At 38.1% G+C, this 16,223-nt stretch overlaps 1 protein-coding gene across 3 annotated transcripts in view; it reads right to left on the reverse strand.

Annotated features, from left to right (window-relative positions):
• LOC128706319 (uncharacterized) overlaps positions 1–16,223 on the reverse strand; it is a 213,413-nt gene that overhangs the window by 8,168 nt on the left and 189,022 nt on the right. The window contains exons 12-14 of one of the 3 annotated variants that reach the window (XR_011392725.1): positions 13,979–14,204; positions 7,695–7,804; positions 3,674–3,775 (exon numbers count right to left, since the gene is read on the reverse strand). Coding sequence is in view for 1 of the 3 variants with exons in the window: in XM_070090929.1 (XP_069947030.1) it covers positions 3,730–3,775; positions 7,695–7,804; positions 13,979–14,204 (382 nt within the window). In the remaining 2 variants the exon portion in view is untranslated. Of the gene's footprint in view, positions 1–1,637; positions 3,776–7,694; positions 7,805–13,978; positions 14,205–16,223 lie in introns of those variants that run through there. The other 2 variants (XR_011392724.1, XM_070090929.1) reach the window with 2 other exon arrangements.

The following is a 16,223-nucleotide window of genomic DNA, read 5'->3' on the forward strand; positions in this document are numbered from 1 at the left end:
CAGTAATACCTGGTACTTACACTATTATATATACAACCTACTCAGACTAAAGACATCCATGCATTCAGATGCATGTGAAAATAGCAAAACAGATGATATTGAAAAAGCTCTACCACTAAATTTCATTAATCAATTACAAAATGCAGTACAGCAGGGCCCCACGTATATGGCAGGTTTGGTTCCAGGCTACCACCGAAAAGCAAAACGCCATTTTTTCCACTTATAAATGCATATAAATGCCAGATAAGTTTACACTAACATATATTAAGTTACTAGTAGAACTAGGCATTAAAAAACAATAAAAAGTAAAATACACACAGAGTACACTCATTACCTCAAAATATTTGTAGTTTTAATGTAGAGCAAGAGGTGAGCAGTATTTATTGTAAAATATTTGTAGTCTTAACGTAGGGCGAGAAGTGAGTAAACAATATAAAAACGAATAGATGCGAGAGAGAACGAGTAAATGAGAGAGGACAGAGCTGCAGAGTATGTAAACAAACTGATGAATGCATCTGGTTTTGGTTTATACACATTTATTCCCATGTTTCCAGGTTGATAAAGTAGAATAAATAATGAACAACACTCTCATTCTCGTGTAACACACCATTTTTAGGATGAATAGTACTCTGAGTGAAAGCATATGAAAGCAATAATTTTCTACAGTTACCCCCAGTAATACTATTGTGTACACACTTTCCTTTGTGTTGAACTAGAGAAAACATTATTCTTTCCAACATTCTGACAAGACAACTGGAAAAACATCTCTTTTTTTTATTTTTTTTTAACATGTCGACCATCTCCCACCAAGGCAGGGTGACCCAAAAGAAAGAAAAAACTTTCATTATCAGTCAACACATTCACCATCACTCATACATAATCACTGTCTTTGCAGAGGCACCCAGATATGACAGTTTAGATAGTTACTCCAAACTGCCAATAACCCAAACCCCTCATTTAAAGTGCAGGCATTGTACCTCCCATTTCCAGGACTCAAGTCCGGCTAACTGGTTTCCTTGAATTATTTTTTTTTTTTTTATTATCACACCGGCCGATTCCCACCAAGGCAGGGTGGCCCGAAAAAGAAAAACTTTCACCATCATTCACTCCATCACTGTCTTGCCAGAAGGGTGCTTTACACTACAGTTTTTAAACTGCAACATTAACACCCCTCCTTCAGAGTGCAGGCACTGTACTTCCCATCTCCAGGACTCAAGTCCGGCCTGCCGGTTTCCCTGAATCCCTTCATAAATGTTACTTTGCTCACACTCCAACAGCACGTCAAGTATTAAAAACCATTTGTCTCCATTCACTCCTATCAAACACGCTCACGCATGCCTGCTGGAAGTCCAAGCCCCTCGCACACAAAACCTCCTTTACCCCCTCCCTCCAACCCTTCCTAGGCCTACCCCTACCCCGCCTTCCTTCCACTACAGACTGATACACTCTTGAAGTCATTCTGTTTCGCTCCATTCTCTCTACATGTCCGAACCACCTCAACAACCCTTCCTCAGCCCTCTGGACAACAGTTTTGGTAATCCCGCACCTCCTCCTAACTTCCAAACTACGAATTCTCTGCATTATATTCACACCACACATTGCCCTCAGACATGACATCTCCACTGCCTCCAGCCTTCTCCTCGCTGCAACATTCATCACCCACGCTTCACACCCATATAAGAGCGTTGGTAAAACTATACTCTCATACATTCCCCTCTTTGCCTCCAAGGACAAAGTTCTTTGTCTCCACAGACTCCTAAGTGCACCACTCACTCTTTTCCCCTCATCAATTCTATGATTCACCTCATCTTTCATAAACCCATCTGCTGGCACATCCACTCCCAAATATCTGAAAACATTCACCTCCTCCATACTCTCTCTCCATCCAATCTGATATCCAATCTTTCATCACCTAATCTTTTTATCCTCATAACCTTACTCTTTCCTATATTCACGTTTAATTTTCTTCTTTTACATACCCTACCAAATTCATCCACCAACCTCTGCAACCTCTCTTCAGAATCTCCCAAGAGCACAGTGTCATCAGCAAAAAGCAACTGTGACAACTCCCACTTCTAACTCCACACCTCTTGCCAAGACCTTCGCATACACTTCTCTTACAACCCCATCTATAAATATATTGAACAACCACGGTGACATCACACATCCTTGTCTAAGGCCTACTTTTACTGGGAAATGATCTCCCTCTTTCCTACATACTCTAACTCATATTTAAGTTAATTTATTCTACTCTGGGTAAATTTATCATGTTTATGTGTGACCTATCATGTTTATTATAAAATTCTGAAAAAATCTTACAGATGAATTAATGAAAATGTTCATATTAATGTAATACACAACATTTAATGCACCTCAGAGTGATTATTATTGTGTTATCATTATTAATATGGTATCTTCAAGACTAATAAGACACCCTTAGTTATTTAATGTGTACCTGCACACCAGCACAGTATGTAAGTTTATTTAGATACAGGTACATATAAGTAAAATTATCAGTATATAAAATATGAAATAACTTTAAAACATTTGAAATTTTGAAAAGTTTCTAGAAATAATGGAGAGTCGTGCTTGCGAAGACTGCAGACAAACTGGGTGGGGCACGGTGATCGTATTAGAAAGACAGGTGGGGGGCTGTATAGCGAGTTTTGGTCATAATTTGAAATGTCTGTATTAGCGGAACGCCATAAGGCAAAACGCTGTAAAGCGGGGCCCTACTGTACCTTGGAAAAAAATTTCCTGGAAATAATTTTGTTTGGTGTCTTGAATGTCATAAATGGAATAATGTATTTTCAAAGAACAAAAGCTTGATCAATTTTGATTAGATGATACAGTCCTGTCATCAATGCCAAAATCTTAAAAGCAAATATTTGGATGCATCTTTAATTACATAAAATACAAAAAGCAGTGCTTTATTTAACTGCCTAATAATACTTGATATAGAGAATATAAAAAAATGTTTCTTTACCATAAACAATTTTTTATTTAGCTTAGACTGAGAAAATATTAAGTATTAAAGAACTGGGTAATCTCTTGTATGTGTGCATATTTGTGGTTTGACTTAAAAGTACTGTACAAGTGAATGAATATGAGATTTTATTTTGCAAATTATGTTTGTTTTACATAGTGCCTAATTTTTACATACACTGTAACTGGATTATTAAGTGTTCTATACACTCAGTGATGGCTCTGTTATAGCTGCTGAACCATATTTTGTGTACTCAAGACTACATAAACAAAGCTAGTTAATCTATCACAACAAAATCTATAACATAATGGTTCACACAGAAAATACCTCACCGAAATTTCAATTATCATAAATGTTGAATGAGAAAGCACATTAAAGATTACACCATACACAGTGGACCCTCGAGTTTAGAACTGCTCTCAACACAACCAATTATGTAAGTGTATTTTTGTAAGTGCTTTGGTAAGTGTATTTTTGGGGGTCTGAAACAGATTAATCTAATTTACATTATTTCTGATGAGAAGAAATTCGTTCGGTAACAGCACTTGAATAGCAGTCTGGAATGAAATAAGTTCTAAACTCAAGGGTCCACTGCACTATTATACATTGCTAAATAATTATTACATTAAAAACACATTGATCTGATGCCACTGCTACTCATCAGAGAAACTGACGAGACCCACTGACTTGTATATAGCGGTGATGAAGATCAGAAAGCAGTGAGCACTGCCACTCTTCAGCTATCACAGAGGAGCTGTAAAATTATTAGCATCCAGGGCTTTCAGGTAACTGTAACAAAGTTATAAATGAAAATTAGAAACAATAAAGATTATAATACTACAAGATTATTGCATGGGTTAAAGCAAGGATTTAAATGTTGAAGTAAGAAAAAGGCTAGAAACAGTGGAGATATGTTAGAGGGCAATATGTCCTGAGAATATTATGCAGAGAATTCAGAGCATTGGAGACTGGAAGGTGTGGGGGTTACTGTAAGTATAATTCAGAGGCTTGGGCATTTAAAGGACAGAGTAAAATGGGAAAACTATGAGGGTACATAAGTTGGGTGGACGGAAGGAGAGGCAGGGGTTGACCCAAAAAGGGTTGGAGGTAGAAGACATAAGAGGTTTTGAGCACTGTGGGCCTGAGCATCCACCAGGCTTGTGTGAGCACGTTGGATATGCCACTGTGTACAAGCATGCTTAATGTGCTGTTGGACTGTGAGTAAGGTAATGTTTATGAAGGGATTCAGGGAAACTGGTTAGCTAGACTTGAGTCCTGGAGGTGGGAAGTACAGTGCCTGCACTCTAAAGATATTACAGTTCAGAGGGCCATCTGCAATGTGATGCCTGCAGGCTTCTGGTACACCAGCAATTGAATGAAAGACATTTCCTCTTGTTTGTGTGTCATCCTTCCTCAGTGGGAGATGGCTAATGTGTTAAAAGAAATTACTGTAAAATGTATGATCTTGTCCTAGTATAAGAATATTTAAATGAAATATGGCATTCCACTTCAATAAACTGAATGTGAACAAGATTACCAGACCTCCTTACTTGGAAAGTGTTTGTAGGACATCAAGCAGATACACATACATAAGAGCTAATTCAAATCAAACTGAAATTCATGAATGAGCTCAGGAGTTAAACCAGCTCTCCTGCAAATTCACGTAGGCAGAGTAAGTAAAAACAAGTAACTTTCCATACAGATGTAAAGATCGATGCATTTACTGATAAATAAGCTTCCATTCTATCAAATGATACTAAGAAACAGCCAAACCACATCATCCTAAAAAACACCTCAGAGTAGCTGTTTTAACCCCTTAACCCTTTCAGGGTCAAGAGGCCCTCTCCTAAACTCATTCTCAGGGTCAAAAATTTTGCAGAAAAAAAAAATTATTTTTTTCTTATGAAATGATAGAGAATCTTTTCCAGATCATAATGACACCAAAAGTATGAAATTTGATGGAAAACTTATGGAATTATGCTCTCGTGAAGTTAGCAGTCTCGACGATGCTTACGCATCGGCTATTTCGCCCACTTTGAGCCCTATTTTCGGCCAATTCCAGTGTACTAGTCGACAAAAATCGTATCTATTTTGCAAACTCCATTTTTTTCTATTGAATGAGTACAAGAAACCACCCATTTACCAACTTCAACTATCCAATAAAGTGGTCAGAAATTGGCAATTTTGCCAATTTCACACAAATTTCAGAAGATGCCAATTTCCAAATAGGGTCCAGAATAAACAAGACAGATATTCCTGGCACTAAAATAACATTTTCTCTGTTCATTAGTCACGTCCCCAGGCTCCTCTTACATCTCTTTTGCTTTCCACTTTGAATTTTTATTCTCACAAAAAATAGAAGATTTACTGTTATGCAGACTACTGCATTAGTGTAGAAATGGTATAAATAATATCAGCGTACTCGTGAAAGAATATTAGACCTGCCAGATGACGTGTATTGGATGCTTGGAATGATTTGTTTACCTTTGAACTTTGGTAAAAATCAAACATTTCTGCTACTTTGAGCTCAATTTCAAGGTACTTTTCATTATGAAACCATTCAAAATCATCTCAATTTCTGTAATATGTCTTCCATTCTATAAAATGAGACCAGGAAAACTAAAATACAACCATAAATACCATGCGAAAATACAGTGCAAAGTCGCTGTTTTAAACCAAAAACATGGTCAGAGTTTTCTTTTTTTTTTCTCATTATGCACTGTGTACTGCAGAATTTTTTTTATACTATGCACACTGATTACATAGACCCATTCTTTCATATGTAGGCCTACTAGCTTTCTCTCACTAGATTTGAAGACGCTAGAATTTAGGTGTACTAGTACGTCAATAACCCTGGTGCGCAAGCCGTACTAGTATGTTGGAAACCCTGAAAAGGTTAACTATCCAAACTTAGATCTACGTTCTCTTGCCCAGTGCTCCGAATATTTACAGAGGGCAATTTTCTGCATAATAAAACCCAAAAAAAAAAATTAGGGTCAGTTCTTACCGAGACATAAGACCGCAAAGTTGGCGCTGGATGCTCACCTGACGGCAATATGGAGACCTGCCACATGCAGAAGTATTGCCAATATACATTTTAGTAGTTCTTGTGATTTCATAGCCAATGTTTGGGCTGACACTAATATTAGGTACTGAAATAGTACTCAAATAGTCACAAACACACTGACAAGTGAACATTTTCATCTGCCTTGGTCACTTACTATTGTCAAGAAATATATACAAAGTATTTATAGGTCCCAGCAATGTTTAAGACATGCTGGAGTATATATGAAACTCCTTGAAGCATAGTGTAAGACTGAGTGTCACTCCACTGCTGACAGTGCAACAGTGACATCTGCTGATCATGCACTGCCTTGACTCTTTGTTCTCACTGTTACATATAAACATGTCTATCTGTTTGTCTATCTGTCTCTCTATTTGTCTGTGTCTGTCTGTCTGTCTGTAGCTCTGTCTCTGCTTATCTGTCTGCCTGTGTGTGTGTGTCTTCCTGTCTCTCTTTCTGTCTCAGAGAGCCACTCATGAACTAACAGGTATTACACACGATGCAGAGTTGTCACGTCTGATTCCTGAACAAGTGAAAATGCGCATTACCTGCCAGTCATGCTTATTATGCCTTATATCTAAAAGCACTGTATAGCACTTTGTCTGGATTTTTTTGAGTTATCCTAGGTAATTTACAGTATGTATGATAACTATTTATGTGTACCTGTGAGATAGAGACAGACAGAGATAGATACAGACAGATGGAGAGAGAGATAGCCAAAGTCAATCAGCCAGCCGCCGGCCAGCCAGCCACCCGGCAAGCCAAACATGTATTACATGTTCCGGAATTGTTTCTCTTTACTTAGGGCATAAGTTATAGGACATTCTGGCAGGATGACACTACCAGTGGTATCAAAATAAAAAGGATGTTGCACAAATGTTGCACACTGGTTATTATCGAGGCTTTTGATATTTCCTCGACCACTTGTGGCCACATCCAACTCAAAGTCACTAAACTTGGGGTCAACATCACTTTCCTCTTAAAAGGGAAGTGTTAATAAGACATGACATAGTGGTACACTTGAGGCATATAGCCTGAGCACAGTCGTGGAACCACCAAGGGATATGCTTGGGAATATCCATGAGGCCCAAGGAATGGTAACACTGGCAACAGAGATGGGAAGAGACAAAATAAATAATTACTAACTAATGGGAAAGGAGTCATAAGTAGTAGGATGTTGTATATAAAGCATCATAATCTATATGTTCAAATTGCCATTCACAACACAGATGGGGAGACATATAGAAGGAAGTGTTAATGACAATGAAAAAGTGATCACTATTGTAGAGAACATCTGTGACTACCCAATCAAAATTTAGGGCTATAAGTGATAAGCAGCAAGAAAGTCCAAAGATCAACAAAGGTGTGTGCAGTGGGGCAAAAAAGGCCTCCAATAATTCCCCACAATAGTCACCATGAGACTGATCAAAAGAAAATGACAATCATATCACAGCAAGGGCAATACTAGAAGGAAGGAAACCAAACTCTGGAAATCAACTACTAATAGCAAATAGAGAAGTAAAATAAATGGAACAAACTGTGCATCACTTTTCTAGATATGCTGAATGGGATATGAAATACAACAGTTAGGGTAAAGATTAAAGTGTATGGTTTATACAAGCTTGCGATAACTGTGATACTTGCCTTGGGTTGAATTCCTCGACACGACCCCTTAGGATATTTGGGCCAAGGTATTGTGAAAGCTGTGTCAAACATTGGCTTGCAGCAGATGATGTTAGAGCATTTTCACATTCCTGAAATTAAAACATATTTCAGTCAAGCAAAAACTTAAACCTTAAAAGTCTTACAATGTCAGGGGAATTGATAATAATACAATTTTACTGCATAAACAAAAGGCAGGGTCTAGCATACCTACGGAATGAAGAAACACGGACATGGGATAATTTTGGAAAATTCAAGTAGCTGTGTGATACTGAGGGTCAGATAAAGGGAAGGGGGTGCATATGTGCATGCATGCATACATGTGTATGTTTGCGTGCATACATATATGTCACCAATTTATAATGTACAGTATATTCCAAGTACAACAGTGTTGAGTTATATATTTCCCCATTCTTGAAGTATTAAAAATGACTTGAAACATGTCTAACACCATAAGAAAATAGTGTACATAGTGTTAAAATCAATAAAAATATTGAAAAATGACAATCGGCATCAATAAATTATAAAATGTAAATATCACTGACCCATTTATGCCAGCTATAAATTTTTGCCAACTTCAACACACCATAAAATTATAAGTTTTCATTCAATTATGTTCCTTTTTGTTTTATTCTACTTTGAACATATGACCTTCAAACTGTAGGATTTTTTTTTTTTAAATTTTCTTCCTTCTCCCCACACACAAACAGGAAATTATATTTCTGGGTATGCCACAGTTTAAGGATTAACAGGCATAGCAGGGCCTAACAGAATTTTTTACAAATAACCTGCTACTATAATAAAAAAATCATTACTGATACAGCTGATGATAAATAATAATTAAAACATTATTAAATGATTATAAAAATGCTAAAAATATTCAACAATTATGTCAAATATACATTACTTTTTTTTAATGAGTCACCCATTTCCCACCAAGGCAGGATGACCCAAAAAGAAAGAAAAACCCAAAAGAAAGAAAAAACTTTCATCATTCAACACTTTCACCATCATTCATACATAATTACTGTTTTTGAAGAGGCTCTCAGAAATGACAGATTAGATGCCATTACCCCAAACCCCTCCTTTAAAGTGTAGGAATTGTACTTCCCATTTTCAGGACCCAAGTCCGGCTAACCGGTTTCCCTGAATCCCTTCACAAAATATTACCCTGCTCACACTCCAACGGCTTGTCAGGTCCCAAAAACCACTGATCTCCATTCATGCCTATCTAACACACACACACACACACATGCTTGTTGGAAATCCAAGCCCCTCGCCCACAAAATCTCCTTCATCCCCCTCCCTCCAACCTTTTCGAGGAAGATCCCCACCCTGCCTTCCTTCCCTTACAGATTTATACGTTCCCCAAGTCATTCTACTTTGTTCCATTCTCTCTAAATGACCAAACCACCTCAACAACCCCTCTTCAGCCCTCTGACTATGACTTTTAGTAACTCCACACCTCTTCCTAATTTCCACACTACAAATTCTCTGCATAATATTTACACCACGCATTGCACTTAGACACGACATCTCCACTGCCTCCAGCCTCCTCCTCACTGAAACATTTACAACCCATGCTTCACACCCAGGAAAAGAGGGGCTATAAATGTATTAATTCGAGGATTATGTGGAGTAAAATAAAGATTGTATGTGAAAAGTGGGTTATAATAAGCGTGTATGCACTTGGAGAAGAGAGAAGTGTAGAGGAGAGAGAGAGATTTTGGGAAATGTTGAGTGAATGCGTGGGGAGTTTTGAATCATGTGTGAGAGTAATGGTGGTTGGGGATTTCAATGCTTAAGTGGGTAAAAATGTTATGGAGGGAGTAGTAGGTAAATTTGGGGTGCCAGGGGTAAATGTAAATGGGGAGCCTTTAATTGAGCTATGTGTAGAAAGAGATTTGGTAATAAGTAATACATATTTTATGAAAAAGAGGATAAATATACAAGGTATGATGTAGCACGTAATGAAAGTAGTTTATTAGATTATGTATTGGTGGATAAAAGGTTGATGGGTAGGCTCCAGGATGTACATGTTTATGGAGGGGCAACTGATATATCGGATCATTATTTAGTTGTAGCTACAGTTAGAGTAAGAGGTAGATGGGAAAAGAGGAAGGTGGCAACAACAAGTAAGAGGGAGGTGAAAGTGTATAAACTAAGGGAGGAGGAAGTTCGGGTGAGATATAAGCGACTATTGGCAGAAAGGTGGGCTAGTGCAAAGATGAGTAGTGGGGGGGTTGAAGAGGGTTGGAATAGTTTTAAAAATGCAGTATTAGAATGTGGGGCAGAAGTTTGTGGTTATAGGAGGGTGGGGGCAGGAGGAAAGAGGAGTGATTGGTGGAATGATGAAGTAAAGGGTGTGATAAAAGAGAAAAAGGTAGCTTATGAGAGGTTTTTACAAAGCAGAAGTGTTATAAGAAGAGCAGAGTATATGGAGGGTAAAAGAAAGGTAAAGAGAGTGGTGAGAGAGTGCAAAAGGAGAGCAGATGATAGAGTAGGAGAGGCACTGTTAAGAAATTTTTATGAAAATAAGAAAAAATTTTGGAGTGAGTTAAACAAGTTAAGAAAGCCTAGGGAAAGTATGGATTTGTCAGTTAAAAACAGAGTAGGGGAGTTAGTAGATGGGGAGATGGAGGTATTAGGTAGATGGTGAGAATATTTTGAGGAACTTTTAAATGTTAAATGTTAAGAGAGGCAGTAATTTCATGCACTGGTCAGGGAGGTATACCATCTTTTAGGAGTGAAGAAGAGCAGAATGTTAAGTGTGGGGGAGGTACGTGAGGCATTACGTAAAATGAAAGGGGGTAAAGCAGCTGGAACTGATGGGATCATGACAGAAATGTTAAAAGCAGGGGGAGATATAGTGTTGGAGTGGTTGGTACTTTTGTTTAATAAATGTATGAAAGAGGGGAAGGTACCTAGGGATTGGCAGAGAGCATGTATAGTCCCTTTATATAAAGGGAAAGGGGACAAAAGAGACTGTAAAAATTATAGAGGAATAAGTTTACTGAGTATACCAGGAAAAGTGTACGGTAGGGTTATAATTGAAAGAATTAGAGTAAGACAGAATGTAGGATTGCAGATGAGCAAGGAGGTTTCAGAGAGGGTAGGAGATGTGTAGATCAAGTGTTTACATTGAAGCATATATGTGAACAGTATTTAGATAAAGGTAGGGAAGTTTTTATTGCATTTATGGATTTAGAAAAGGCATATGATAGAGTGGATAGAGAAGCAATGTGGCAGATGTTGCAAGTATATGGAATAGGTGGTAAGTTATTAAATGCTGTAAAGAGTTTTTATGAGGATAGTGAGGCTCAGGTTAGGGTGTGTAGAAGAGAGGGAGACTACTTCCCGGTAAAAGTAGGTCTTAGACAGGGATGTGTAATGTCACCATGGTTGTTTAATATAATTATAGATGGGGTTGTAAAGGAAGTAAATGCTAGGATGTTCGGGAGAGGGGTGGGATTAAATTTTGGGGAATCAAATCCAAAATGGGAATTGACACAGTTACTTTTTGCTGATGATACTGTGCTTATGGGAGATTCTACAGAAAAATTGCAAAGGTTAGTGGATGAGTTTGGGAATGTGTGTAAAGGTAGAAAGTTGAAAGTGAACATAGAAAAGAGTAAGGTGATGAGGGTATCAAATGATTTAGATAAAGAAAAATTGGATATCAAATTGGGGAGGAGGAGTATGGAAGAAGTGAATGTTTTCAGATACTTGGGAGTTGACGTGTCGGCGGATGGATTTAAGAACGATAAGGTTAATCATAGAATTGATGAGGGAAAAAAGGTGAGTGGTGCATTGATGTATATGTGGAGTCAAAAAACGTTATCTATGGAGGCAAAGAAGGGAATGTATGAAAGTATAGTAGTACCAACACTCTTATATGGGTGTGAAGCTTGGGTGGTAAGTGCAGCAGTGAGGAGACGGTTGGAGGCAGTGGAGATGTCCTGTTTAAGGGCAATGTGTGGTGTAAATATTATGCAGAAAATTCGGAGTGTGGAAATTAGGAAAAGGTGTGGAGTTAATAAAAGTATTAGTCAGAGGGCAGAAGAGGGGTTGTTGAGGTGGTTTGGTCATTTAGAGAGAATGGATCAAAGTAGAATGACATGGAAAGCATATAAATCTATAGGGGAAGGAAGGCGGGGTAGGGGTCGTCCTCGAAAGGGTTGGAGAGAGGGGTAAAGGAGGTTTTGTGGGCAAGGGGCTTGGAATTCCAGCAAGCGTGCATGAGCGTGTTAGATAGGAGTGAATGGAGAAGAATGGTACTTGGGACCTGACGATCTGTTGGAGTGTGAGCAGGGTAATATTTAGTGAAGGCATTCAGGGAAACCGGTTATTTTCATATAGTCGGACTTGAGTCCTGGAAATGGGAAGTACAATGCCTGCACTTTAAAGGAGGGGTTTGGGATATTGGCAGTTTGGAGGGATATGTTGTGTATCTTTATATGTGTATGCTTCTAAACTGTTGTATTCTGAGCACCTCTGCAAAAACAGTGATAATGTGTGAGTGTGGTGAAAGTGTTGAATGATGATGAAAGTATTTTCTTTTTGGGGATTTTCTTTCTTTTTTGGGTCACCCTGCCTCGGTGGGAGACAGCCGACTTGTTGAAAAAAAAAAAATCACTGTAATCTTGTACATTCCCTTCTTTGCCTCCATGGATAATGTCTGTTGTCTCTACAGATACCTCAACACACCACTCACCTTTTTTCCTTCATCAATTCTATGGTTAACCTCATCCTTCATAAACCCATCTGCTGACAAGTCAATTCCCAAATATCTAAACACATTCACTTTCTCTATACTCCCTCCCTCCAATGTGATATCCAATTTTTCTTTATCTAAATCGTTTGATACCCTCATCACCTTACTGTTATCTATGTTCACTTTTAACTTTCTACCTTTACACACCCTCCTAAACTCATCCACTAAACCTTTGCAACTTTTCTTTAGAATCTCCCAAAAGCACAGTATCATCAGGAAAAAGTAACTGTGTCAACTTGTACTGTATTCCCCATAATTTAATCTCACCCCTCTCTCCAACACCCTAGGATTTGAAGATTGAGGCACTTATGCAACATATAGGAATCTTTCAGGAAACGTTTCGCTACACAGTGGCTTCATCAGTCCGATACAAAGTAGAAAGGCGAAAGGAGAGGAGTTTGAGGTAATCAGTCCCTCAGCCTGGAGTCGATGTGTTCAGTCCATCAATCTTGTAGAATGTACAGCATAGGGCCGTAGACGTGGCTTATATACTGTAGTGAGGTGAGGTGAAGCAGGAGGAGGTGGGGTCATAGTGGTACCATCCACTAGTCGAAGTAGGTCTTCGTCCAAAGGTTGGACAAGTGTTGAAGAATTCTTTGTAACAAGATCCCATGATGCTGCAGTGTCTGACAGTTGTGATTAATGCTTCACCTCACCTCACTACAGAATATAAGCCACGTCTATGGCCCTATGCTGTACATTCTACAAGATTGATGGACTGAACACATCGACTCCAGGCTGAGGGACTGATTACCTCAAACTCCTCCTCTCCTTTCGCCTTTCTACTCTGTATCGGACTGATGAAGCCACTGTGTGGCGAAACGTTTCCTGAAAGATTCCTATATGTTGCATAAGTGTCTCAATCTTCAGCTTGTCGGTTTTTCAAACCATTAATCACCCTAGGATTTACTTCTTTTACAACCTCATCTATAAATATGTTAAACAACCACATGGTGACATTACACATCTGTCTAAGACTTACTTTTACTGGGAAGTAAACTCCTCCTCTCCTACACACCCATACCAGAGCCTTATTATCCTCATAAAAACTTTACAAAATTTAGTAACTTACTACCTATTCCATACATTATTAAGAATTATAACAAGAAACAGTAACAACAAACATACTTTTTTTTTTTTAACTTGTCGGCCGTTTCTCACCGAGGCCGGGTGGGTTCCATTGCCCACTTGCACTCTCTTCAGTTTTAATTTTGGTTATATGTCTTAAACAATTTTTTTCTTTAATATAATTCTTCTCTCCTTAGCCTGACTTGCAGAGAGACTAGCGCATCTGTCTAATGATTAGAGGATGAAGAAATAAATCTACACTATTTTTGCACTTAATAGCTCACATGGGTTTAGCACCTCACATAAACCTGAACAATTCTCTAATACTGCAAGGGCAAGACATACCATGAATAAGTGAACACAGCACATGAAGAATTAACTACATTAACATAAAATTAAATAGCAAAAGAGCATAATAAATTACCAAGGCATAAAATATGGCATCCAGAAATAGGTGTAGGTGACTCTTGAAAACTCGCTTGCCTAAACCCTTGGCAAGGTAAAGAAGTGTCTTACAGAGAGTTTCCAGAAGAGTGACATGGCCAGTATAATGTTTATGTTGAACAGCTTCAGCTAAGAGGGGCAAGCATATGATGACTTCAGCAGTAGCATCAGGTACACCTGCTAACTCACTTACCAAGTACACAAACCTGTAACATAAATTAGCTTCAACTAGTAATTAATGCAATATTAACAAAACATGAATGCATATTCTGCATAGTTCAATTAATACTATCTTACTAAATTAACTCACGGTGTTACATTGGTTGGAGCAATTGTATATATCATTTTTTCTGAACTGTATAGATTATGATAATGCATAACTAGGTAGTAGGTTGCCAGACAGCTACCACCCAGGGAGATACTACTGTCCTACCAAATGTAAAATGGAAACCTGCAATTGTTTTACATGATGGCAGGATTCCTAGTGCCATTTTTCTGTCTCATAAGCACATAAGATAACAGGTACATCTTGCTACTTCTACTTACACTTAGGTCGCACTACACATGCATGTACAAGCATATATTTACACACCCATCTGGGTTTTCTTCTATTTACTTAAAAGTTCTTGTTCTTTATTTCTTATCTCCATGGGGAAGTAGAAAAGTATTCTTCCTAAGTAAGCCATGCGCGTCATAAAAGGTGACCAAAATGCTGGGTGCAAGGGGCTAGTAACCCCTTCTCCTGTATAAATTACTAAATGTAAAAAGAAAAACTTTAGTTATTGACTAAAAGGTCAAAGGTGGGAGATGGCTGGTGCACTGAAAAAAAGATAATGCATACATGATATAGTACTTCAAGTCTGGATGAAATACTTTAATGAACAGGGATTTAAAATAGCCAGAGAAAGCCTTGATTACCATTTATTTTTATAAATGCTTAGCTTAACCCCTTCACTGCTAGAAGCAGTGAAATGGTAGAGAATCTTTTTCTGATAGAAAACTTACATTATTATGCAAGAAAAAGTTAATTCAGCCAAATTTTTAGTATGTCTTCTGTTCTATCAAATGAACACAAACAACTACCATTCAACTATAAGAACTACCCTATAAATGCACAGAAGTCAATAATTTGACCAATTTTACACTAAATTAAAAAATTCAATTTAAAAAGTCCAAAATAAACACTATAGACATTCCAGGCACTAGAGCAACATTTTATCTGATCACTAATCATGTCCTCAGGACTCTCCTGTAATACATTTGCTCTCCACTTTGAATTCATCACACAAAAAATAGATGCATTATTCTAGTTCTCAAATAATAAAACATAACCATGATTTAGTGCATCCAAATAATTGAAGCAGGCCTTGTAAAACCCATTAAACAGACCAGAGGGTGCGGAGGGGACTTAACCATCCTCAAGAAAATCGTCCAGAATAGAATATATCCACAATTCTAAGTCCAATTTCAAGCTGCAGCTGACTGTCAGATAACATGGTACTTAAATTCCTGACTATTCAAAAACATTCAATTTCTTCCTACTATTCCCTATTATTCTGACATCTACTCTCCCATTCTCCATATATTTGCTGATTCTACTTATTTTATGGTCATTATGAATTTTTTTTCTTTAACAAGTCGGCCATCTCCCACCTAGGCAGGGTGACCCAAAAAGAAAGAAAATCCCGAAAATAAAAATACTTTCATCATCATTCAACACTTTCACCACACTCATACATAATCACTGATTCTGAAGAAGTGCCCAGATACTACAGTTTAGAAGAATATATAAAGATACAATATAAAAAGTGACCTGAAATAATATAATAAACTCCCTGTAGAATATAATATCAGGGCCCCAACTGTATACCATCCTATTATACATCTCTCCAAACTGCCAATATCCCCCCCCCCTTTAAAGTGAAGGCATTGTACTTCCCATTTCCAGTACTCAAGTCACTCTGCAAAACAGAGTGACTTCAAGAATGTGTCAGTCTGTAGTGGAAGGAAGGCGGGGTAGGGGTCGGCCTAGGAAAGGTTGGAGGGAGGGGGTAAAGGAGGTTTTGTGTGCGAGGGGCTTGGACTTCCAGCAGGCATGCGTGAGCGTGTTTGATAGGAGTGAATGGAGACAAATGGTTTTTAATACTTGACGTGCTGTTGGAGTGTGAGCAGAGTAACATTTATGAAGGGGTTCAGGAAAACCGGCAGGCCGGACTTGAGTCCTG

Source organism: Cherax quadricarinatus, chromosome 3, assembly GCF_038502225.1.
Source record: "Cherax quadricarinatus isolate ZL_2023a chromosome 3, ASM3850222v1, whole genome shotgun sequence".
Taxonomy (NCBI): Eukaryota; Metazoa; Arthropoda; class Malacostraca; order Decapoda; family Parastacidae; genus Cherax; species Cherax quadricarinatus.